Below are 26255 nucleotides of genomic sequence, written 5' to 3' on the forward strand. Positions count from 1 at the left end.
ACCACCACTCACAACCCTGTGTTTTTCATGTGGACTTTTTCTCATTTATAAACAGTATAAACATGGCTCTTTATGTTCAATATTGATACCGCTTGTCAGTAAGGGCATAGACACCAGAGTGTATCGTGTCGGAGATGTCAGTGCCTTTGGCAGTATTTGAGTCCTTCCGCAGGAGAATGTTTTGCTACAAAATGATAGACATGCTATTCCCATAAATTTGTAAAGTTGTCATATTGAAACTGCGTAAACAATGGAATTAACAAGAAACCGGCAGCACTGTCAGTAAAGAGGCCACGTAGAAATACAAGTGTGTAGCAGAGGTTGTCACTGTTTGCATTCATCACAATAATTATATAGAAGCTATCCAACTTTATTCCACACTTTAAATGAAAAATCGAAAGAAAACAAGACAGAATCAATAGATCAATTATACGGTAGGCTTTTTCTGTAAAACATTTCATCCTTACTTTGCTTTAAATTGGCCTAAAAGCACTGAAAGGAGCTGAAAATATGTTTTCATCATGTTATAAATAAAATGGGAGTTAATGTATATTCCACATTATTTTGTAAGTCTTCTTTCTGTGCTGTAGGGAAAGAGAGGAACTAGTCAAGCTGAGCAAAGGTGTGTGGTTAATTTATTGAGTAAATTACTCAAATAATAGTAACAGTTGTTTAAGTTCTTACATCAGAGCTCAGCATATGAGGCAACAACATTTCTACTATGTAAGCAAAGGTCCTTAATGTCTTTTGCCCCATTCAGGAAAATCACCAGCTGCCACTGCAGTGTGCTGCAGCGTGTATACAATCACCCTGTATGGTTTTACACCTACATTTGCTGACATTAAAACTTTACCAACAAATGCTAAGTATGCAGCTTGATGATATTTATCTTGCCTTGAGTGTCCTAATTCCCTTGTGTTTTTCAAGTAGATAAAGTCTAAGCTCATTAGAATGGATTACATCTGTAATGTATGTGAAATTTATGTAACCCTGGTCAAGGACGTGTTGAGGGCTAATGCATAATGTATTAGAGTTCCAGACACTCAACTCAGTGAGTACACAGGAAGATGCCAGAGATGGAGCTGCACGCATGTATTTGTGAAATCTTAGTGTGTGCACTTAGGTATTTCATAGGTCTGCATCTGCACATTATATTTACTCATTCAAATCCAAGTACGCTGAGCATTTTGACTTTATTAGCACTAGAGTCTAGCTCTGCTCTCATCTTTCTGCATCCATTTCTATTTTCATCTGTCCTCTATAGAAGATTATTTAATCAATGACAGCATGTACGTTTGTTGTATCTCCTCAGGGCAATCACATCCATCCAGAAGTAAAATGAAAGGTGCTCTTCAAAGAAGCTTTCCATTTCTATAACTAATGTAAAATATAGCACACTTATACCCAATCAAGCATACATATATTTTTGAGACTGAAGGACTTGTTTAGCATATAAAAACATAACTATAAGTGCACTTGCGATGTTTACTTGGATGTAAAAAAAAAAGCCAAGTAAAATGGCCAGACCCCGATGGATGGATGGATGGATGGATGGATGGATAGATGGATAGATGGATAGATAGATAGATAGATAGATAGATAGATAGATAGATAGATAGACCACTCGCAGGGCTATCAAATATTACAACATTGAAAAACTGACTGATATGGATGACAGGAAAAATATATATAAGAAGAAACATTGACTTGAATCTAATACAAGCTGTGAATGGTAGCATTGTTCTCTGTTGGCTTTTGGGCAGAAATGATAAAGTTAAGGTTTAAATGCCAACAAATACTTATTATACCAAGCAACATATTTACCAAGCAACAATACCAATACCAAAAACAACACTAAAACTTTGTTTCATTAATAAACATATTTTATACAGTGTATACTCTATACTGAATACCATAAATGCAGGTTTAGATATTTAAATCGTTCATTTTTTACTCCCAGCATGCATACAAACACATCTTGTCCTTTATAATAGCAAGAGGTATGTTTTCAGGATGGTTTCACACAGCATTTCTATTATCTCCATCAATCCAGCTTCAGTGTCATGTCGGATGACAGGCACTGTTGACTACTAGACACTGTATCGTTGTATCTGGATAATCAGTCATCTGTGCCTTCACCTTCCCTCCTTGATCAAGTGCTACAGTGGAGGTCAGTAGACACATACATGATGCAACACTTCCTGCTGTCTGATAGCTGGGCAATAGATAACTTTAATTAGACTTGGAACTATAATATCTGCCCATGTATATGTACGTTGGGACAAATAACAGCTAAAAATCTTTTGAAAATTACTTAAAATGAATGTCAGATAATATCATGACTCAAGTTACCACTTTATTATCCTTTCACAGTCATGCTCCCTAAACATAGGCTGTCGCTAAAACCTTTCCATTTCTCATCATGCATAACTTCCTAAAGACTCACAGACCTCCTTGGCTGCTTTTGTTTTCCTCATTTAAAACGTTTTCTCTCCTCCTCCTCCTCCTCCAGCCGCAAGTAATTGGAAATGAAACTGTTGGGGTGTGTAACATTTACAGTATACTATACCCCTGGTTTAGCTTTTCATTTCGAACACAAACTGTGCTCATAAGGATGCGTCCGGACACACACTAAAATGCACACAAACACATACTGCTCAAAGGAAACACTTATATTTTATCTGCCCAATGATAATGCCTAAGGCCTTCTCCAATATTATAACAAGTGCAAATAGGCACCAGAACAACAGTAAGTCTTTTCTGTGCTAACATCATAAACCTTGAAATTTGAAAATTATCCAGACAACCAGAGATATTATTATGATGACATACATCGTTTATAGCATCAGTTTAATACAAGAGGAAGAGAGATGGTTCGTACGATCAAGCACCTGCCATTGTTATACATTTCACGTTCTTAATTTATAAGAGGAGAAAGTGAGAGAGCAAAAGAATGAGATAGAGAATGAGGAAAGGATGGTGACAAATTTTATTGGCAATTTTAAACTGCTGTTTACAGAGGATGTCATTATCGCTAGGTGGTGTGAGGTTGTGTGCCTGTTTAGGCCGAAATGTACAGGGAAGGGACTCTCTGAGCACAGTTAAATAATTGGTTTTAATAAATGGCTTTCCACATAGCCATAGCATTTATTCTGATTATTCAACCATTTCTTGGGAGTCACTGAGTTAACACGCTCTTTCAAAGTCCTGAGAGAAGGACGTACATGAAAACATTAAATTTGCACTGATCCATCCAAAAGAAACAAAGAGAGTAGCTGTCAATATACATTTTAGTGGTTAGAGTTGTTCAAGGTTAACAAGAGCAGAAAGTTTTACTCAACCTGAAAAAATAAAAACATCAGATCAAAACAAGATTTAAAGCCATTAAAATTACTTCGTTAAATATCTTTGAACATGTTGTTCTCAAAAGTAATAAATAAAGTAAAGTAGCTCATAAGAATATACGTTTAATGACTCAAAACATCAGCAACGAAACCTAAAACAGAGCAGATGAGAGCATGAACCAGTGTCTCCCCTGAATCTGTTATTTATAACAGAAGCCAAGTGTACACTGTGAACGTAAAAGCAGTTACCACACTGCATTAGCAGCTCAGTGACATTCAACTTTAATAACCACACTGTTGCATTTTCTCTTTTCTGCTCAGAGAGACGTTTTACTATTGGCTATCTCCTCCCTGCCACGCTTTTCTGATACGCTCACTGTTGCTGTTGTTCCTCAGATTTAAAAAGAAATTACTACAAGCCATTAATTCTTACTTCAAATCTTCCTTTTAATATGTTACACCCATTCTGGGTTTTTAGATGGAGATAAAACTGCATTTCGTTGCCCTGTACCTGTGCATGTGCAATGACAATAAAGTTGAATTCTATTCTATTCTATTCTATTCTAAAAAAAAATCTCAGAGCTTGCAAGTCATGTAAAGGTTAGTTCATTCAGCAGAATGTGTAATCAAGCAGACTTATCTATTTCTGTTAATCACTAGATCCTCCTTTAAATGCGCTTGCAGAAAGGTAAGAGCCCTGCTTCAATGATTATTTACACAGGCTGTTTAAGATTTACAGAAAATGTGCTTCTACACTGGTGCACTCAATCTGAAACAAGGTAGGAAAGATTTACAGTCCTCCTGCAGCTTTGAGGCCTGTACTGCTGTACAATTCATCTACCTCTCCTGACAATCTAGTGGGAGCACTATGGGTTTTATGTCTAGGCCTTATGTATACCTCTGCCACAGCTGGTATTGTTAATTAAACTGTAAACACAACTTATGATAAAAAAGGAATGTCTAGTTATAACCAGCACAAACCAGTTTCTCTAATATGTGATTCAGGTGATACTGACTGAGGGGGCGTGTACTGAGCAAAAATGCATGTTGTTGTTATTATTATTATTGTTTTATTATTATTGTCATTATTGAATAATACACTGCCAAGACAAGAAATATTACCATAGCCAAGATAAAATAGGGGAGAGAGTTTTGCTTTCGCCTTCTAATTAAATCCGAAGCTAAAGGAAAAAACGTCCAATTCGTGACTTCAATTTGATTCCTCTCAGAAATAGCTATTTACAAAGAGCCGTGTTGTCTCCACAGTTATTATTAGGTCCAAATATCTGTCATCGGGAGCCATTTCAAACAAACATGTAAATCAAAGCAAAACATTGCATTTGTAATTGCTGTTAGCAAGATGCACTCATGTACTCAAATACTAACTCTCTTAATTATAGTAATTTATCATCAATTTTAACCAAATGGGTTCAGCTGCATTTCTTCTTCAGTACGAATGCTGATGTAGAAACAGAAAGATTAAACAATTTGAGCAAGCTAGGACCATGTCAAATAAACTGTTTAACATGACTGTAGGATAATTAAAGTTTAGAATCATGAACTAAAAACAGTGTGACCATTTCTCTCTGGATCTCTCTCTGAATATCTGGATATGTGGTTTAAAAAATCTAACTATAGAAATCTGTGACATCTTGCTTCATATGAATCGCATCATATCACTTTCAATATAAAATTAACCATAAGAGTAGATATATTTGTTTTTGTTGCTTTTATCTGTTTAATTTTTTTTTTCTATTCAAAGAGAAAGTCCAATGAGTTGGCATCAGTGGGAAATGTAGCCAAATTCTAACTGTGATGTAAGCCCTAAACTCTATTACATGACACAGTGCAAGTGAAGCGTTCAGCTAGCAGCTAGAGTCTAGACACACTAGAGCAACAGAGCTCCAGCAATTTAAGTATTACGTAGTTTTCTATTTTGTAAAAATAAAATAAAGTAAAATGAGGTATCTTCTAAACACAAACACAACTGGACTACAGTATTTAACAACACCGATTCTAAAATCGATGGCACTCTGAATGTGTTTTGCTTCTATTGCATTTTTGCTGATATATGCAACAAAACAAATAATTCAGGTTGCATCACTGTTGCTACTCTGGCACTAACATAATAATGGAAATGTTCCCAGTTCCTACCAGACTTCAAGGAGAAAGAAAAGAATATAATAATAAGGGTACCTTACCAACATGTGTGGTAACATGTGATGTGACTGCTTATGCACAAGATTGATTTTTCTAAGCGCAGCCTCTGGCAGTCTGAAGGAATGCAGTATAACTAGGTTAAATATGTATGTGAAGACTAGCAATGGGAACGTGAAGTGTGTGTGTGTGTGTGAGTGCGTGTGTGTGTTTGCAACATGAAAAGAATATCTGTTTGCCAAAAATGAAGGACCACATTCGATGAGCTTTAGTGGCAGAGTAGTAATTTTAACACAAACCTTAATATTTCCCTGACTTTAATGTAGTTTAGTGTAACAAAACCATCCATCCATCCATCCATCCATCCATCCATTCGCTTTCGCTTATCCTTTTTCAGGGTCGCGGGGGGCGCTGGAGCCTATCCCAGCTGTCATAGGGCGAGAGGCTGGGTACACCCTGGACAGGTCGCCAGTCTGTCGCAGGGCCAACACACAGGGACAGACAACCATTCACACTCGCATTCACTCGCACATTCACACCTAGTGGATTATCCAATTAACCTAACCCCACAAGCTGCATGTCTTTGGACGGTGGGAGGAAGCCGGAGTACCCGGAGGGAACCCACGCAAACACGGGGCGAACATGCAAACTCCACACAGAAAGACCCCGGCCTGATGTTGGAATTGAACTCAGGACCTTCTTGCTGTGCAGCAACAGTGCTAACCACCGTGCCACCATGCTGCCCTGTAACAAAACCAACCATGGTTATTTGATATACCAGCTCATAAAGACTACAATCCTGCCAAAAGTGTAAAATCTGTAAAAGTATTTGTCCTTAGGTAGTGGCGCACTGGCCATCAGGTGTACTGGGACAAAATCTGATTAGCTGGTTTACTGCCAAAAAGTCCATAAAGGCCTGCCTGTCACTTACTGATCCTCTTTATCCGCCTGCCGTTTGGGTTGTGCATGAGAGCATATTGTTTTCTGAATTTCTTTCCCAATACATCCCTGTTTAAAAAGGCTGTGTTGGAAGACAGCAGTTAAAGAATGTGGCAATCAGGAATATCACAAGTTATTAAAAAGACAGTGATGTAAAAAAGTGTTTTTGCCTTTTCTAATTTTTTTCATATGTTTCAGATCATCAAACAGTCTTTAATGTTAGACTAATATAAAAAATTAATTATAAAATGCAGATTTGAAAGGATGAATTAATTCACCAAAACCCATCAAAGCCTACCTTGACCTATGTGAAAACGTAATTTAGCCCTAAACCTAATAAGTGGTTTTGCCACTCTTGGTAGCAAGAATTGCAGTCACACTTGCTGCTGTGTCCTGCTATATAACCCAATTGTACTTGAGCCTTAGGCCATTAACTGATGGGCGGACATACTCCTTCAGGAATTTCTGGTAGAGAACTCAAAGAAGGAATTCTTGGTTCTCTCTATTACGGCAAGTCATCCAGGTCCTGAAGCAGCAAAGTAGCCATAAACCATCACCCTACCACCACCATTTTGACAGTTGATATGATGTTCTTTTTATGAAACGCTGAGTTTTATGTTAGCAGTAACAGGCTGCAAACACTGTTCCAGATTTTCTCCATTTGTGGACAGTTGCTAGTCATAAAGCCTTAGAAGTGGCTTAGTAACTCTTTTCAAAGTGATAGACATAAATGACTTTGATTGTTGCATGGTATGTTGCTTTTTGGGATATTTTAGACTACTTCATATTGTCTGACAGTGATTTCTTGATTTAACATGTCTGGTTGTGTGTAACTAGTAAAATTTAACTCAGCTTTCCAAAAAAAGAGGTTAAACACTTTTAACTACATAATTACAGATAGGACAAAATAGGTTTGGCTAACCCTTTTCCTGTAATAAAATCATCATTAAAAATTTCAGTTTATATTTACTTGAGTTATCCTTTTCTAATGTTAAAATTTGTTTGATGATCCAAAACATTTCAGTGTGACAAATATGCAAAAATAAGACAACAGGAAGGGGTAAATGTCATGTTTCGGCTGTGTACAGGCAGGAGAAGGACCCAAACGCAAGACTCACAACAACGAAATTAAACTCAAAAAGCTGCTTTATTGCAGGACGGCATGAAAAACTAAACTGGGACATAGGTAAACTAAAACGCAAGGAAACGCAGCCATGAGGGAGACTACGACACTGACAAAGAGAAACACAGGGCTTAAATACACAGAGGGATAACGAGGGAATGAGACACAGAAGGAGAGCACAGCTGGGAGTAATCAGGCTGGACGAGACAAGGGAAGCAAAACTAGAGTCACTCACATGAGACGTGGACCTTCAAAGTAAAACAGGAAACACTGACTGAACTCAAAACATGTAAACTTAACAGCAACTGAGACAGAACATAGGGAGCTGAAACATGGGACAGAAAGGCAAAGTAGACACAACATGAACATAATGACGCCCACAGGGAAAGAGCAAAACAGACCACCAAAGCACAGAACCTCTTTCAAAATAAAATAGGAAACAATGAAACACTGACATGACTACATAAACTTGACAACATAAGAAACAGACATGAAACACATTAAGAATAAAGGAGACTTAACACAAGGGTTGAAAACACAAGGGGAATATAATAAGCAAATGAACATAGAAATCTAATGAGCTTAAACCTAAACTAAAAACATCAAAATGAACTAAAACTCAAAACGCTGGGTCATAAGACCCAGGATCGTGACAGTAAATACTTTTTCACAGCACTCTAAAGTCTTGGATTGGATTAATTAAACTGTATGCTGTTCGTTGATCTTTTATATGAAATGGCTGGATGAATGTTGTGATATTTTACTACTATTTTAAAAAATGGAACCATTTCAAGAGCTTTAGTTTTTCATTTAGCAAGGCCACACTGAAAGCTACTCTTTGACAGAATCTTGATGGTGCATCACTCCTTGAGTCAGTCTCAAGACTATAATATCAACCAATGAATTATTAAACGTTAAGTGATAGAATTTGAATGGCCTAGACAGGGTGGCCATTACACATTTTTCCAGGGTTATCCCTCTGTACAGGTCAACAAAAAACACTTATTCTGGGAGGACTGCAATGCAAACGTTATAGAAGCCATCTTTGGCAAAATCTCACAAATGTATACAATCACTTAAAATGCACTTGCCTCTATTTTATTTATTATACTAGGCAGCGTAAAGATCATATCGAAATACTAATTACCCACTGCGACTGATCTGATGAGGAAATTTCAATATTGAAAATAAGGGGTGGTTTTAAACTTCAGTGCTACTCAAGGAAAGCAGCATCAGAAATGTAAATCCTAAACTGCTATGCACCAGCAAAAAGCTGCTGTAGCCCTGTCTGAACGTCTCTGTTTGTTCTGCAGTGCAATCTGTCCCACCAGCTGTAGAGAAGCCAGGATAAAAATGCCTTAGTTGAGAATGATGAAAGATTTGTCCTAATATTGGGAGAAAACAGAAAGCCAGTTGTCAGATTCTCAGTGGAATTCATGTCACTGATCAGCGCATGTGTAACTAATCACATGTATGTTACTGCTTTGTCTTTTCAATGCTGACTGAGACTTCAGCTGTTTGAAAGGAGATGCACTGATAACAGTCATATTGTATAATGTACTTAATGTAACCAAGGGAGGGAGGGATAGATAGATAGATGGATAGACAGATGGATAGATGGAGAGATGGAGAGATGGATAGATGGATAGATAGATAGATGGATAGACAGATGGAGAGATGGAGAGAGATAGATAGATAGATAGATAGATAGATAGATAGATAGAGGGAGAGATAGATAGAGGGAGAGATGGAGAGATGGAGAGATAGATGGATGGATGGATGCATGGATGGATAGAGAGAGAGAGAGAGAGATGGAGAGATGGAGAGATGGATAAAATGCAATGTGCAATGGTTATAGTGCTGCAGCGTCACAGCAAAGGTGCCTCTGCAAAATAAAGCAACATATCAGACAAGTTTGAGTTATTGGAACGATTTAAAAACCCACAAGCTGGAGAGGAAGTGGCGTTTCACTAATTTATAGGAAATTCACCTAGCCTGGAAAGAGTTGATTAATTTATTTTTTTTAAAAATGCCCACTGTGACGCTCATACTAGCTACTATTCATCATTGATAGAAGAAAAGAAAAACAACCCAAGGTTCATAGCCAGTCTGACAAAGAGCCATAGCTCTGTTGAACCTTGTATGTTCTTTTCCGTGGTAATGATTTTGTTAACTTCTTTACAAATAAAGTTTTACTCATACTCGCAAAGGCATCATCAAGTACAGCAGCTTTATAAACTGCACATTTTAATTTAAACTCATTCACTCCTATTGATCTCTCTCAGCATCACCATGTCTACAAACCACATCTGTACAAGACTGTTCAGATAACTCAGATAAATTAATGGTTCATTTTTAAATATGATCAATTTATTTTAGATTATGTCTTGATGCATGCTTAATCATCCAGGTAAGTAAATCTCCAAAAGTTGATTCTGTTCATCTGGACGTAGCGTTTTGTGGGAGAAACGTTTCGTCACTCATCCAAGTGACTTCTTCAGTCTCAGTTGACTGCAGGTTTCCCCAATCTTAAGACATTTGCATAATGACTGAAACCAGCCCACTGAAGGAACAATGGGCTGGGAGGTCAGTTCCTTAATCATAATTATGCAAATTCTCATAACCATTGATCAACAACCACTGATCAAAACCCACTGATCAAAGACCAATGATCAATGGCCATGAGTACCATTCACAGAGAGTTGGGGAATGGCTGCAATCACAGCATTGTACGATGGCGAAAGATGTACCCTTAGGCCCCCTCCTCGATTCACAGATGGTCTTTCCCTTTTCATGTAAATGGCCTCTTTGACTCCGCGCTCAAACCAGCGTTCCTCCCTTTCCAGGATGTATACATCCTCATCATTGAAAGAGTGTCCACTGGCCTGTAGGTGTGAATAGACTGCAGAGTCCTGGCCTGACGAGGCTTTTCTGTGTTGTGCCATCCGCTTCGCCAGAGGTTGTTTGGTTTCCCCGATGTATAAATCCTGGCAATCCTCCTGGCACTTAACAGCGTACACTATGTTACTCTTTGTGTCGGGGGACCCGATCCTTGGGGTGGACCAATTTTTGGCGCAGCATGTTTTAGGTTTTAAAAGCCACAGAGACCTGGTGTTTAGAAAAAAGGCATCTCAGCTGCTCCAATACTCCTGACACGTACGGGATCACTACAGGTTTTCGCTTGGGCAGCGGTTGTCCTTCTCTCCTGGATTGGCTGGAACTTTCTTTTGGTGCCTTCCCAGATTTGACAAAAGTCCAACTGGGATAACCACATTTACTCAGGGCCTTCTTGATGTGCTGTTCTTCTGCCTCCCTGGCCGCTGTGTCAGTGGGGCTGGTGTTTGCTCTGTGTTGTAGCGTCCTAATGACACCCAGTTTGTGCTGCAGTGGATGATGAGAGTCAACCCTTAAATACTGATTTTAGATTATATATCAAGTGCTCTTAAATTAGCCTAATGAAATTTAATTTAAAATGTCTGTCTAAAAAGTCTTTTTCACACACAAAAGTTAGTGATATTAGGAGTTCAGTGCGGTTCTATACATTTTCTGTTGCTGTGCAGATGAAAGCCTGTTTATTGGATTTCTGTTAAATCCAGTACAAAATTTGCTCGTCACACACAGTCCTAAATGATCATGTCACATAACACCTGAAAGACCTCATATAGCGCTTGCCTTGACCAGGTCCCCCTAAAGAGAGTTGATCTCAATAGGATTTCCAGGTTAAAGAAGGTAAATAGCTAATACTATATTAACCCAGCAGAGGTTTTCTCTCAGAATGGAGCGTTAGTTGTGGTTTGTAGAACTCCCAGAAGAGGAACGTGAGGACGAGCCTTCAGCTATCGGGCTCCTCTACTGTTCAGCTGGCTCACAGCTAGGAGTCCTGAGACAGATGCCCTCTGTCCATTGAAGATGAGGCTTTAAACTTTCTTTTAGTTCCCTTTTTCTTTTTCCTATAGTTAGGGCTAGATCAGGTGACCCTGAACTCACCCTTAGAGATTTGGGATCATCCACTGTGAGCTTCTCTTTTAGTTCCCACTTTTTATACCTGAATATTATTGATATGACAGTATTACATATCATTAATTGTCGAATTTCTCCTGCTGTTTATATGTTGTCCTTTTTGTTGTTGTTGCTGTGGTTGTCTCCATATACTATTCTTTTCTAGCTTCACTTTCCCCTTGACAACCAAGCCATTCACATAGAAAACTGATTATAAAGAATATTTTAATTTTGTTCTCTTTCTAATGGTGTAAAGTCTTTTCCTTTCAGTATAAAGCATCTTGAGACGGCTACAGGCATGAACTGGTGTTAAATATATACAACTGAATTATTGAATTGTAATCTGGAAGTAAAACAGTAGTGAATATGGCAATTACTGCACAATCAACATGACAGAAATAAATCTAGGTACAATATTTCCCTGAAAAGAATTAGGTTTTACATCATGTAACATTTAGTTTGGTACATCTCTAATAAATGAAGAGATCAGGGTGATAGATAAATATCTGCCACTGTGCATGTTTGTTTTTCTCTGTACGGCAGGAGAATGTAGCTGTCATGAGGGTTATTCCCCTGATCCCGTTCATAAGCATCTCTGTGTGCGCAGCGACTGGAGTCGCAACGAAGGGTAAGTTGTTGTGTTGTGTGTAGTTATTCCACTAATATGTAGAGATTCACTTGTACTTTACAACCTTACGCATGACTTCAGAGCCGGTAGTACAACCACATCATTGCACTATATTAACTTTAACTAAAATAAAGGTGAGCTGTTCACTGTGATGGATTTGCAGTTCTCTGCAGGATGATCATCTCAGTATTAAAATGAAAAGAAACTTAGAGCGCTTCCTACATGGTTTGGAAAATAGCAGTTTGTAGTTAATATGATAAAACATGCACTTCTACCAATACAGGCTTGAAGACGTAGTCTTTTTAAAGGGAATCAGGTGTATAGGTTGAAGAAATTAGAAATGAGAAGGGACGTTATTGACAAAAAAAAAAAAAAACAGGAGTGGAGGGGTGAGAATAAACGCATGAATGGCAAAGAAGTAAAGTCACTGAAGAGTGCTTGACAGGCACCGAAATGATCCCTCTGACTCTGACCTTGTTTGACACTTAGCTGGCCTAACCCATCATTGGTCTCACATTGTTACTCACCAGCACCTGTCATCCCCTGGATTCAGTCCAGTAACCAATCAAATGCCCATTGCTTTTTCTTTTTTTTAAGACTAGCAGCAGACGCAGTATAGTCTTGTACAGCAGACAGATATGATAATTAAATGACAGTTTTTCAGTTTTTGTATTCAGTTATGTTTTATACATAATATTATATACACTTTGAAGTACTTAAAACGCTGAACTAAAAGGCTTTGTGCATGAAAAACAACAATATAAATGAGAAGACTTGATGGAATTACATAAAAACATCTGTTAGATTATTTAAAAAATGCTGATAAATCTCTGTCTTTGATCATGCATTCCTTTATCGTCTTTCCCCTGTCAAGTCCATGGCCATATGCTAACTTGGAGAAAGGGTATGACCTAGTTACAGGAGAGCAGGCCCCGGAGAGAATCTTCAGGTAAGACCCTTCTGGTGCACCTCCTCAGCGCTTGACTTGTGCTGGCCATCTGTGGACTCTGTGGACACACAATGGAATGAAAGTGGCATTTCTTGTGTCATCTTGTATGTGTGTGCATGAGTGTGACAGAGCATGGAGATGAGCACCTGGCAGATGCACATGGACAAAGCCAAATGGACACACAAATACACCCGATGGTGGATCTCTCTGAGTGTGTAGAGAATAGCCCAAGGACCAGGCCTGATTGGATTCCTTTAAAATACTTTTACTGCCATTTTTGTTACACTTCTCATCCTTGATGGGGTCATTGTGTTATTTCTTTTTTTCCCCCAAGAAGTGTGAAAATAAAAATCTCAGGTTAAACCTGATTATAGAGATTTAAAAGAAAAAGCTGGTCAATGTGGTCAATTTTCCCTTTAGTTTTGCTTAACTGTGTAACTAAAGCATGGAATGTTTAAAGTTTTGATTTTGTGAAATCTTTCTCGATTTCATGCTCTCTACCCTTCCAATACGTAGGTAGGAACAGCTCTTTGTCACAGTTATCTCACTCCTTATCACAATGACCTTGCAGCGTTTGCCAGCCACTGTGAGTCCACTGTAAGAAATGAGGTGCTAAAAGCAAAATACCAAGCAAAACCCCATTTCATCTTTCAGTAGTTAAAAACGCTACAGTAAGTTGGAGATAGGACTCGGGCATCACTAGCACAAAAAAGCAACAACTAAACTTTCATAGATTAAGCACTGTGTGGAAATAGTAAATGGACAGGTTCTTATATAGTGCTTTTCTACTCTACTGGAACATTCAAAGCACTTTAATCAATTTACCTCATTTTCCCATATTTATACAAGCACTTTTGTTCTGTGCCAAAGTGCAATCTGTCTGACATTCACACACGTTCACACTGATGAACACATTAGAGACCTCCTTTTTCAATGCCCAAGGATACTTTGGCATGCAAACTGGAACAGCCAGGGATCAAACCACCAATCTTCCAAATGGTAGATGATCTGCTCTACACCCTAAGTTACAGCCGCCCAGACCTTGTACCCATTCATGTTTGCCAGGTTGTAAGGGTTGTAAGTCAGCAATATTTAACTGGGAATAAAGTTAAATAAAGTAAAGATGGTGGCGAATGATGAAGAAATTCAATAATATATTTTATGCGAAGTAAAACGAGAGATTGATAGCAAATACATAATGCAAACCTTCTTGACAGGCCCTGTTTTTCTGGGATTTTGTGGCCTACAGTACCTGTCCAGATGCATTTGAGTGCATTATGCAAAGCTAAACCATGTGCTCTGCTATCATCATATCTGATGTTGTGTTTTCCCCGGAAACATGTCTGCAGAGTTGCCTGTTATGGCTATTAATCTTCACTCATAAGAAAGGTTTCTGGCAAAATCAGATTATATTCATAACACCCTGACCAGGTCATATAAACTGCATTCATAAGCAATGAACTGGACTTACATTGAAGGAGGAGAAAATATGTTAAGCAGTGTTGAAACAGTATTATCACTATAAGCCTGAACTTATTTTCTTGTTCACTAAAAAAGTTTACTTGACTATAGCATATAGTAACACATAGTCTTCATAGTTAACTTGCTTCTTACAATAATTATTTAAAAAAGGAAAAGAAAATTACAAGACTTTTTTTAATATGTGTTCAAATATCTTTATATGTTTTATTCTTCTATTCTATCACATAATAAATGATGCACATAACTGAGAAATTTCCCATGATCCGTATTAAACATACATCAGATTCTACATGTGAGACCCTCACCACACATCTATTTTAAACATGTGTTTTTCATTGTTGTTTCATTGTTGTTTTCATAGAATCATTTGCATGTTTCTCTATCTGCAAATACTGCTGTGTTTGCACACAGTGTGTACTTTTGTGTAAAACAAATTGTGGTTATGTGATGGTAATGCAACTGGCAATTATGTCTTGTGATCATGCCAACACAGATCATTCTACAGTCTGGGCCAAGGGCTGTGGCTGCCTGTCAGCAAAAGCTTTGTTGTGCCACCTGTGGAACTGTCAATCAACCCCATTGCCAGCTGTAAGACAGACGTGTTGGTTACGGAAGATCCAGGGGAGATCAGGTCAGTCTGACTCAATAACAAGTTGTGTCCAGCAACTGAAAAAACCGGGCGCACTACCAAAAATGTACAGCTGGAAGATATTAAGAATGCTTTGGAGCCACAGCATTTTTTTCAGACTGATACGTTTTGGTTTACTTGACATGAAGTATCCACGTAGTTACTTTTGTTGCAAGTCCCTGTCTCTGGTTGACTGATGATTACCTGATAGACTCATGGAGAACAACAAGTATCTTATAGCCTAATTTTCCATAGCCTGCAAATACTGCAGATACCATCTGGTGCAAATTGACAATCAGAGACCAGCAATATTCATTCATCATTTAGTTTAGTTCAATAAATAGTTTTGTATGGTTGACTTGTAAAAAACTAGATGTGTAGCATCTCACATTGCTCACATTTCAAAGGTGCTACCACTGGAACAAAAACAATTCAAAACAATAAAAAAAAACCTCTACAGTGGTCGATTAAACATTCTTCATCACAAAATAAAACACAACAAATATAATTGAATGAATTATTCAGGATTTATGGAATTCTACATCTACATCTTGGCTGAACATGTGGAGTGACATTATTTTGAGCTATTTTCTATCACAAAGGATATTTATATTTTCAGTATATCTGGTGTGTACTGTTTCAGTGGCACCAGCAGTGTATTCTGTTGATTGCCAGCTATGTGCTTTTTAGCTAATTGTATAAAAAAGCATGTGTGTCTTGTTTAGCTAATTGCAATTCTTAATTCTTAATAATTATTCCTGTATTTCTACCTTCAAAAACCAAAAGGTACACTCCTTGGTACAAACCAGGGACCTTTCTTATGTTAGGCAAATGCGCGACAACACTAATAAAGTACATAAAAGCTGTAAAATGTATGAAAAAACAGTTAAAAGTCCAAAATTTCTGCTTGTGATTTTTGGTGGTGAGCAGCAGATCAAACAAGTTAAGAATTATATATGGCTTCAAGCACACATTCAGGCCTCTGACACTCATTTAGACACTCAGGCACTGGCTCTGTGCTACATGCACACATTTCTGCATCTTTGCCATTCAAAGACACTTTGTATATAGTTTATGTTATGTAATATTCAATACCAAACTATAACTTTTATCTTTTTCAAGGAAGCAATTTTTTATTCAGTTTTTTCATAAATGCCTTATTTTTATGCATTTACTAGTACTAGAGAGATGACAGATGAGGTTTAAGGCCTGGACAAGTTTGAAACCTTTTCTCCTTCACAATGGCTGAAAATCAAAATGGGTATCACTTTAGCCAGCTCCTAATTTTATAAATTCTGCACTGAGCTTTGCAGTCTCCAATATCGACGAAATGTAGCCAGACGCTGCTCATTTTACATTTTCACTTGTTTCTTCACTTTTTCCCAAAACGCTTGCATTTCTATTCGGCTCCCCGTCTCTCTGTGTACCTGCCCTGTACCGCTATACTCGCTGTCTTTGGAATATCCCCTTCCTTCTTTCAAATGATCTAAACATGTAAAGTACAGTTCAAGTACAACACACCTAAATTATACATACAGTATGTAGTTATATAGTATTGTTGAATTAATTCTCGATTACCTTTCACGGGCTGGCAAGCTGTCGAGGGTGGGACAGGTAGGTGGGATAGGCTCCAGCACCATCACCCTGAAATGGATAAATGGGAGAGAATGGATGGATGGATAATTCTTGGACACATTTGAACCCCTTCTGAGCTTCAATTTGCTTATCAAAATTAATTTAAATAAAATCTAATATCACATCTTTAGTATTCATGATCCCTTAGCCATTCAAAACATTTTGAAGTAACATTTGTCACTTCACACACCAAGTGCTTATGCTTTTGACTTTTGACGATTGTGAAACTAAAATGTCTGCAGTTCACATTTTGGTTCCATCATCTCATAATATGACACCAATGTGGGACCTCTGATAAGTAGTTAAAGCATGCAAGGCTGGTGAAAATGTGTACGTCTACTCAGGTTTCACTAACAACGTCACTTGGCTAGCATTGTGTTAGTGTGCTGTCTGTGCAGATGCTTGCAAGTGCATATACATACATGTACACTCGCAAGAATGCACACATGCATGATGCTAATTCTAACCTTAACCCTAACTCTCAAGGGAAAGTTATTCTTCGGTGGCTACAATTTACAAGTCTTTGTTACACAGCTTTGAAAAAGTATATTAGGGCAACTATGTAGGAAAGTTTGTTTGACTGACAAAATTATGTTTGTTGCCAGTGGTAAATGTTTTTATTTGAGCCCTTTTAAATCATAAATGTATTAAAAATTATTGATAAATTATTAAAAATTATTAAATTAAATGATTAAATTATAAAACTTTACTCAGATTAAAATAGCTTATTTTCATTTTACTGTGTATAGATAACAGGTCTACAAACTCAATTTGTTGTGGCAGTTCAGTTGCTCTGATAAGGTATTATGGCAAACTGGAAAATTAGCTAATGCAGCAGAGTTCACTGCAAAAGGAAGTTTCTTTTGTTTGGTTGTTTTTTAATTATATAATTTCAGAAGCTTTACATTTGAATAATTGTTTTGTCTTGTGCATGTGTATGACATCAATATTGTAAAAAGCCATTTAATCTTATAAAAAAGTGTCTGATCACTCTAGCATTTTTCAAACTCCTATAGCCGTATCATATATTGTATGCTGAAAGTGTCACAGGGAACACTGCACCACAGACATCAACCCATAAATGGAAAAAAACTACCTGATAAACATCAGAAAATGTTCACTTTATCTGACTGGTGGATTTTTTTAACCATCTCTGCAGTTTTGCTTTTGATATCAAATTTTCAAGTAACTGTTTTGTAATACAAAAACTCTAAATTGGAGTAATTACAGAGTACAAATTTTATACATTGCTGCATAAATCTGTTTTGTTCAGGCTTTATGAAATTGCCTCAGGTGCACAGAAATCCCAAGGCAATTGTACACATGCTTATTTTGACGGAAGTGGGAGCATGCTTCTCGATTAATTAGCCCAGGTTTTTCATTTACTTTGAAATACTGCTATAATCAGTGATGTGGGGTAAAAAAAAAGAAAAAAGAGGATATTCTTGTAGAGCAAAAAAACATTTACAGCCATATTTCTGCCACATGCTGATCAGATCAGATTCTGAATATTTATAATTGAATCGTGAAAGATCAGCCTTTCCATTTAGCCAAGAGGAAAAGCAATTATTTTAAAGCAATTATCTCCTTTGTGCATTTTGTTTTTCTTGACTTAAGTGCCACTGTTACTGCATGATGAATAGATCTTGGTGGGTTAAGCACAATTTTAGTTGGAAATTGAACACTTCAGAGAGAGCAGGAGCTTAGCTTTTGTTTACTTTGCAGCACAGGGGTTTGATTTAGGTTAAGGTGTAATGTGACTTCATGAAAGTGCCATTTTCACATCCTGAAATTACACCTATAGCTGCTTTTGGAAAGCACATTCTGCCTCTTACTATGAAAGCTGTTGTTGTTAACTTCTAGATGTACTCTATTAGGCTATATCTAAGACATACAGTATTAAACATTAACCCTTACACATAGAATCACAGCCATTTACACTCGCCATCCAACATTATTTTCCATGTTCCAAGACTCATTTTGAAATAACCCCTAGAATAATAAGTCGATGTGCTGTATTTAGTTTATGATTAGTTTTCATAACCACTGGAAACTAAACAACCTGTCACACTGTCATGAATTATGCAGGCAGCTCATTATCCAAAACATTTTTGTGGGACAAAGTCCTGTGGGAGCTTTTGGGGTTTCTTGCTGATGTTCTTTCCTTAAGTGCTTGTGAAGGCACTGATGTAGTCAATTAGTCATGATAGACATGTTGATGTTGAAAGTGGTGAAAAGTAGCGTAGCTCTGACTTTTAAAAGTATGCATCTCCTTTTTCCATTTTACCACAGTCATTGAGCTCATAGACACTGACATATACAGTACATAGTGACAGTCATGGTAAGTGTCAACTTGAACTTACCTTTTCATGCTATAATATCCTAAATCACTTTAGGCATCTTTCTCTTTTTTAAACCAGCTTATTCTTTTTCTATTTCTTGTGTTCCTTCATACAGTGACAAATAACTTTTGGATATCCTTGGGAGTGAGTATCGAAATCATAGAGTAATTCATTTTTGTTCCTTATGGGTAAGCAAATTAGGGCACGATGAGCAGTGCTGCCTCAGATAAGCAAAGTCAAGGCCAATCTTTGCCAGAGGTAATGGCATGTTTGTTTTTTCTGTGTGTATCTGTGTGGGTGGGAGTTTTGTAATTTTTTGTTATTATTATTATTATTTTACTCTCATTTTCTCATCACAAAAGTGGCAAAAATAGAGACAGTCTTTACTCAGATACTCTGTTAAGTTAAAGTGAAAAGTACAGGCTCTTAAAAGTACTCTAAATAAGAAAGTAACAAGTATCTCTTTAAAGGACATTTCTACCAGCTATTTTTTTTTTACAAAGCTAGCCTGCATTTTAGGATAATATATTATCAGTAAAGTAATATTAGTAAATCAGAATACAAATGTTATTCCAATCTACTCATCTTGAATCTGTTATGCAGGACACAACCAGTGAAGCAAAATTAAAAAACAACAGCTCAATTTTCTCGGCCTTACCTTGTAGAGGGTGACTTTATATCTATATCACTGTGAACTTCAGATCGATCTATTTATTGACCTTGTGACATATTTTAAATCTTTATACTTTCTATAAGGTAACAATACACACCACACAAGTTATAAGGTTTTTTTTTTTTAATTTTCAACCAATAAATCATTAAGTTGACCTTGAAGATCTTGGTGGATGTAAGCCATTGCTAACATCATACCACTCTTCAGCCTTTTATCAGAATTGTGTGCATAACGTGATGAGCTAACCTGTGCTCCTGCTGCTCTGAGGTTTACTGCTCATTGTAAATAAACTGAAGGCAGCAATATTTAAGTAAATGTTACATCCCCTACTATTTGTTTAGTATTTATGCTGTCTTCATATCAGACTCTCTCTTGCCTCTCATGTTCTGTCTTTCTAACATCTCTCTCCATCTCTGGGTAAAGTCATGTCTCATTCTCTTCTGTCCCAGGGAAATATAGCAGCTGTATTTTTAGCTAGCAACACACTGTGCGACAGATTGCACACAAACAGTTTGTATGTTTGCTGATATTTGTTAAGGTGATAGGAACATTTCATTTGAAATTACAAAAATGTGCTCTTCATTATCACTAGCAAGATGATGAAGTACTGTGACCACAACTTCGAGACATCTGCATTCATTCTGGCCCTAGTGTAGCGCTATAAATGATACATCAGTTAAACAATTTTGTCTCTTTCATCCCTTTGTGTACGATAAGCTCCAGTGATGGAGGAGGTAAAAGTAAAAAAATTTCCACAAGAATAAACTCAAGTGAAGTACATATTATATCCCACAACTGTTGATAATAAAACACATGTGAGTTTTAATGACACGAGATTTAAAATACAGCATGTTGCTGTAATGTTTGATACATCCATTCATATCAGTACACTGCAACAAAGAGTGTCGATGCAGAAATAGATTAAAGAGCCTTCCTGATTTCTCTCTTAGTACATATATTTATGGTAGTTTTAAGTGATGCACACTTCAAAGGGGGAAGCAAATAACTTCTTCTGTTATTCATCTATAAAGGAGTTTTTATATTGTATTTTACACCAAACTGTCTATAAGACCATCAAAATTTATTTCAGTTTTTCTCCCTTTAGTCCTAACCCTTAAACTTCACATAGTCCCTGGTATTTAAAGCCAGACGCTGCAAGGAAGATTATTTCTGGCACATATCAATACTATGTTTCTATATATTTCTTTGCTCTTAGCTTTGGTTCATTATTAGCATCAATTAGTATAAAATTGATTAGTCAAGAACCAAAGGTGTAAATACAGTACATGCAACATTTTGAAATTGCACATAATTCATAAAGCCATAAAATAAGAGCCAATACTGATTTATTTATCTACATGGACTTCTTTGTGTGAGCCAACTAACAAGCACAAATGGTGACTTAGCTATTAGTAAAGACTGTCTTTATCACTACTTTCTGTTTAATGTAAACACATGTTATAGTATTAACATTCAATCTGGGATCCATGTACAAAGCCTAAACATTTTTTTGCACTGTTCTGCTGAGTTGAGTGTTTGATCTTGTTAGCGCATCAAAAACTTAGCGTTGACATTTAGGTTGATCGTTTTATTTAGCTCAATGCATTCAATACGTACAGTTCTTTTTATTCAGTTCTCACATTGTCATATTTTTGTTTTTTGTAAGTTGTTGATATTTAAAAGTCAATTCTCCAACTCACTGCCTTACTTACTGCAATTTAAAGCTACCCGGTTATCCTGCATTGCATTTCTACTGATTTTTGTTTAACCGAGGTAAGTATTCAGAAATGTTTCATGGAAACCTAAATAGAAAATGATTTAGGCCCCTAAACTGATCTTGAAAATAGGATTTTTGTCAATAAGGAATAATATAGTAGCTGGTGACACCTCAAGCTAGTGATTAATGATCTCACTCAGCATGATCAAGTGAACCATCAAAATGTGCCATTGCCAATAATTCAATACAACTGCAACTGCGAGTTTCAGCCCAGGAAAAACGGACATAAATTCACTTCCACACTCTCCAAATATACGTCAAAAAATGTTTTACAACTACATAGTCAAATCAAACAATTGATGCATCAATCTTTATATTATCACTTACGTTTACCTGCTTTTTTCATTGACTACATTTTTTCCTTAGTGATTACAGAGAGCCCAAAGAAAATGCACTCTATTCAATGTCGAAAGTGCTTGATGAGAGTCAGCATATTTGTGGAGAGCCAGGGCAAGAGCATTAATCAAGTGCAGGGGCAGACCAATAACGGGCTCTGTAATCATGCTGGAGCAGCGCTCTAACTTTGAGCAGAGTCGCCTGGTCATTCATCATCAGGAAAAGCAAGAGGCAGAGAGAGAGATTAATAACAAGTACATTAGTCAGTGTTTAGCTGCAATCATTGGGCTTCTGGGTCAGGCAACAGTCATAATGCCAAAAGAGATGATCTTGATTAGGTAATGATTTTGAAATGAAACAATGTCAGATTCTGGATATAAATGATTTACAAATCACTGAAACACTGTATTCAATTTATAATTAGCAATTGTTAAAACTCGGGGTGCGAAACACCTGTTTTAACATCAACTTGTTTAACACGTTCTCTGCCTGACAAGCCTGTCTGTCAGGCAGACCAGTTTACCACCCAGGCTGCTTTATTCCTGTAGCCAATGCAGTATGTGTAAAATGTAGTTTGACAAGATCTTGCTAAAATAAGCAAGCGAATCATCATCTGCACAGTAATATGCAATTTAGCCACTGGGTCTAATGCTCCCCAGTACTATCACAGATGATGGATTTTGCATGTTATGAACAAGCTGGGTGGTTTCTCTCATCTTTCACGCAGAGGACTGACCCTCCATGATTTCAAAGATAATTTTATATCGCAGGAATGCTTTTCACTTCACCTCATTCCATCTTAAATAAACCTGGCTGCAGAAAATGTGTTGTCTAATAATAATAATAATAATAATAATAATAATAATAATGATGATGATAGATTGCATTTATATAGCACTTTTCGGGACCCTCAAATATACTATTGTGGCATTTTAGAGTTTATTTTAGAAATTACATTTCTGTTTGCATCAAAACACTGTTGCTTTCCTGAACCTGTTCTGTGTTTTCCACTAAAGGATCATTCTTTGTTTTTACATACAATGGCACCTTAGAGTCATGATCGATCGTGAGCATTCAAAACTGGCTTTCTGCCTTGTCTACTTCCTACAAAGATTTCTTCAGATTGACTGATAGAAGACAGATGATGAAATACCAAAGAATAATTCTGTCTCTGGTCCATCTTGCATCATGCATTTTTTGTTTGTTTGCCTGTTTTTAAACTTGCTATTTACTAAGTCTATAAGGAGAACTGGTTAGCATGCATCTCACAGCTTAGGTAACCCATTATTTTTATCTGCTTCACCTTACCCACCCTCTGTTTTCTTCTGAATTAAGGAGTCATTTGTCAGTGCTTTCGGTACCTTGCAGAAGGAAACTGATGCTATGAATGCCACGTGGTGTTTTTAATTCAGAAAAACTCTTTTTGGTTGTTTGTTTTTCTGTATTTGTTTTTAATTACATTTTAGCGCAGTATAGTAGCAGTACTAAATTTCTCTGGCCTCAGAAGCAAGGAGCTACCCACCCTTCTCCTGTGAGCAATTACACATACTTGACATTGACATTGAGCAACTGTCTTAGTTGTAAACTTGCCTCTCATCCTTTCCTCACTGTATGATTACCTGTGTGTAAAAGGATATCTGTAGCGTGTGTGTGTGTCTATAAATTGGGGTGCAAAAGTTTTGAGCCCCACTCATTTCTTTTTGATTCCACAAAACCAGATCAATAATTCAACAAAAATCAACAAAAAATGCCAAAGATAACTCAGTTTGACAACAAGGTTTTTCCCAAACACCTATAAACTATAAACAGTATCTAAATGTGATGTCCATAAGAAATAGGACACAATCCAGCAAAGACCTGACACAGGACATGTGAGATCAATCTCCCTCTTCTGCTCAGTCATCCACCAATGTTCATTGAAGCCTCATAGGAAATGGTTTCAGTGGAAAGGTGGCTATCCAGAAGCTAAGGGAGTGAAACAAAAGGAACAAAAGGAAAGACTGAACTATGCCAAACTGGTCGGAAAATCACTGACAACACGTATAATGGAGTGATGAGTGATGAGAGAGGTAGAAGAGTGAGTGTTTACAACTGCTTCTGAATACCTAAAGAAATTACAAGAAGCTTGGCTAAGAGAGTTCAGGATATATTGAAAAATAAAGGTGCGTAAACCAAATATTGACTTTCAAACTTGCTTGAATTATGCAAATTCATTTTTGTCTTATATACTGCATTCCAATTTATTTTTGACCATGTTTCAATAAATAATAAATCATAAAGAAATTGCTGCACTTGTTTCCTATTTTCCAACTGAAACATAAATAAATCAGGGTTGGCTAAAGTTTTGCACCGTTTAGCAGATAGAGCTGCATAACGGAAGCATACAAGATGTAAATTTAAATTCTATTTCCCTACTTTGTATATATTCGGTATACAAAATAAACCATGTATCTGCACCTACTGCCCTTTTTTAGGCATATACACCATGTTCACTCAAAAGCCGAACAAGCAGAGCGTCTTTTAGTATCCAAGGTGACTCATGTTTCCTGCTAAGGAGTGTGGCATGTGCATCCAACAAATTCAGTTTTTATTAATAACCAACCATGCCCTTTAATCCAGACTGCCCACTAAAGATAAGTGTGATGTTATACAAGGTCTACATTTCATAAATGAAGGGTTACTGGGTCTAGTGGATAGGGAAAAAGGTTCGTCTTTACATGCTTGCATAAAAAGTGCTATAGAGATATCTTCAACCACTACAGTTTCAAATGTCAAAGCTTTACAAACTGAAACGCCAATCCAAGGATAACAGGCCCAGTCAACAAGAGTGTTTTAATTATTTGTAACATATAACTTTATAGCACTCTTGATGCTGTTTTAAGTCTTTGTAGTATACATAAATGAATTTTTAACATCCAAAATATTCTGAAATAAATATACCATTTAGCTTCTGCTGCACTTTGGTAAACTCTTTCTCTATTGTTGGCTTGGATTTTCAGTTCATGAAAATCCTTGTCACTTACCATCCAAAAAATAAGCGCATATGCGCAAACAGCTGTAATAGTTTTTCTCTCTGCATTACGCAGCCACATGATGATGACCCTCACATCCAAGTCCAACTGTGCAGCACCCAGCCGGTGATTTGTCAGTAGTACCCACATCGATCTGGCACATCTCACGATGGACAATTCCTGTGTAGGACCGAGTCCACCGTCTATCAAGGAGTTGGTTCCAGAGCCAAAGCTGTGAATAATGTTGAGCCCAACTGCATTTTGTTGGTACCTCTCAACTTCACACACTAAATTAGGCACCTTCCCCAAAGGGTCGTTAAAGTCGATGTTGTAATGGCGAGCTTCCTTGCCATTTTCTCAACGACAACAGCTGTCTACTCTTTGCCGATTAGGTGTTGCAGTGATCCCACCGTTTGACTTGCAGGGTCCTTGGCTCTGGAACAGTGGACCTTCTTGTAAGATAATCATTGCCCTGCTTTTCTTAAGCAAGAGATTGCTCTTTCAAATGGACACCCTGATGAACCCTCCAGAATGAGCAAGGAGTAGTTATAAATAATTAACCTGACCATAATGTTCAAAGATATTGGAAATGTTTGGCAAAGCTCTAACTTTCTATTTGTTTTTGTTTTTTGTCCCTCACTTGATAATCCTTTTTTTACCAAAATAATTAAACTTTCAATGTGGAGAGTTGAGATTGAGGTCCTCTTCAAGCCTACTGCTCTTTCTCTGGATAATAACAATTAAATATCTTGGCTTTCACATCCCACTCTTCCACAGTGAAACAGTTCAGGCACCTTTCGTTGTAAGAACGAGATCTAAGTTTGTTCGAATGGAGTCCTCCTCCGTTCAAATGTGCATCCAGGATGTGTGGGTGTTCTTGTACTCGAGGTAGACAAAAGAAAAGAAACTTCATAGCAGTCGACTGCTTTGCTCAATTTATAGCACAAATTAAGTCATTTTTGGCAAACCCATGTGTTTTTGTCAACTAATTAAAAACACATTTAAATACTGTGCCTAAACTTTCTTTTTGTTTTCTTTGTGTTATAAATAAATGACAGCTGCGTAGGACTGACAGTGGATATTACTGCTTCCAATGGCTACAATACTTATCTACAACTATAAGCATCAAAATATCTGAAAATGTACCAACAGTAAACAAAGAAATGTGAAAACGTTCAGCTGCTGTGAAAGTTCACATCAAACGGTCCATATGTATACATAATTATATAATA

The 26255-nt window shown here is 37.1% G+C and overlaps 1 protein-coding gene across 2 annotated transcripts in view; it reads left to right on the forward strand.

The window, feature by feature from the left end:
• Positions 1 to 26255, forward strand: part of astn2 (astrotactin 2) — a 291315-nt gene that overhangs the window by 145935 nt on the left and 119125 nt on the right. For both annotated transcript variants that reach the window (XM_085168613.1, XM_085168612.1), the window contains exons 8-10: positions 12106 to 12190; positions 13065 to 13139; positions 15115 to 15252. In XM_085168613.1, coding sequence (XP_085024739.1) covers positions 12106 to 12190; positions 13065 to 13139; positions 15115 to 15252 — 298 coding nt within the window. The remainder of the gene's footprint in view (positions 1 to 12105; positions 12191 to 13064; positions 13140 to 15114; positions 15253 to 26255) is intronic.

Source organism: Neolamprologus multifasciatus, chromosome 7, assembly GCF_963576455.1.
Source record: "Neolamprologus multifasciatus chromosome 7, fNeoMul1.2, whole genome shotgun sequence".
In the NCBI taxonomy this organism is placed as follows: Eukaryota; Metazoa; Chordata; class Actinopteri; order Cichliformes; family Cichlidae; genus Neolamprologus; species Neolamprologus multifasciatus.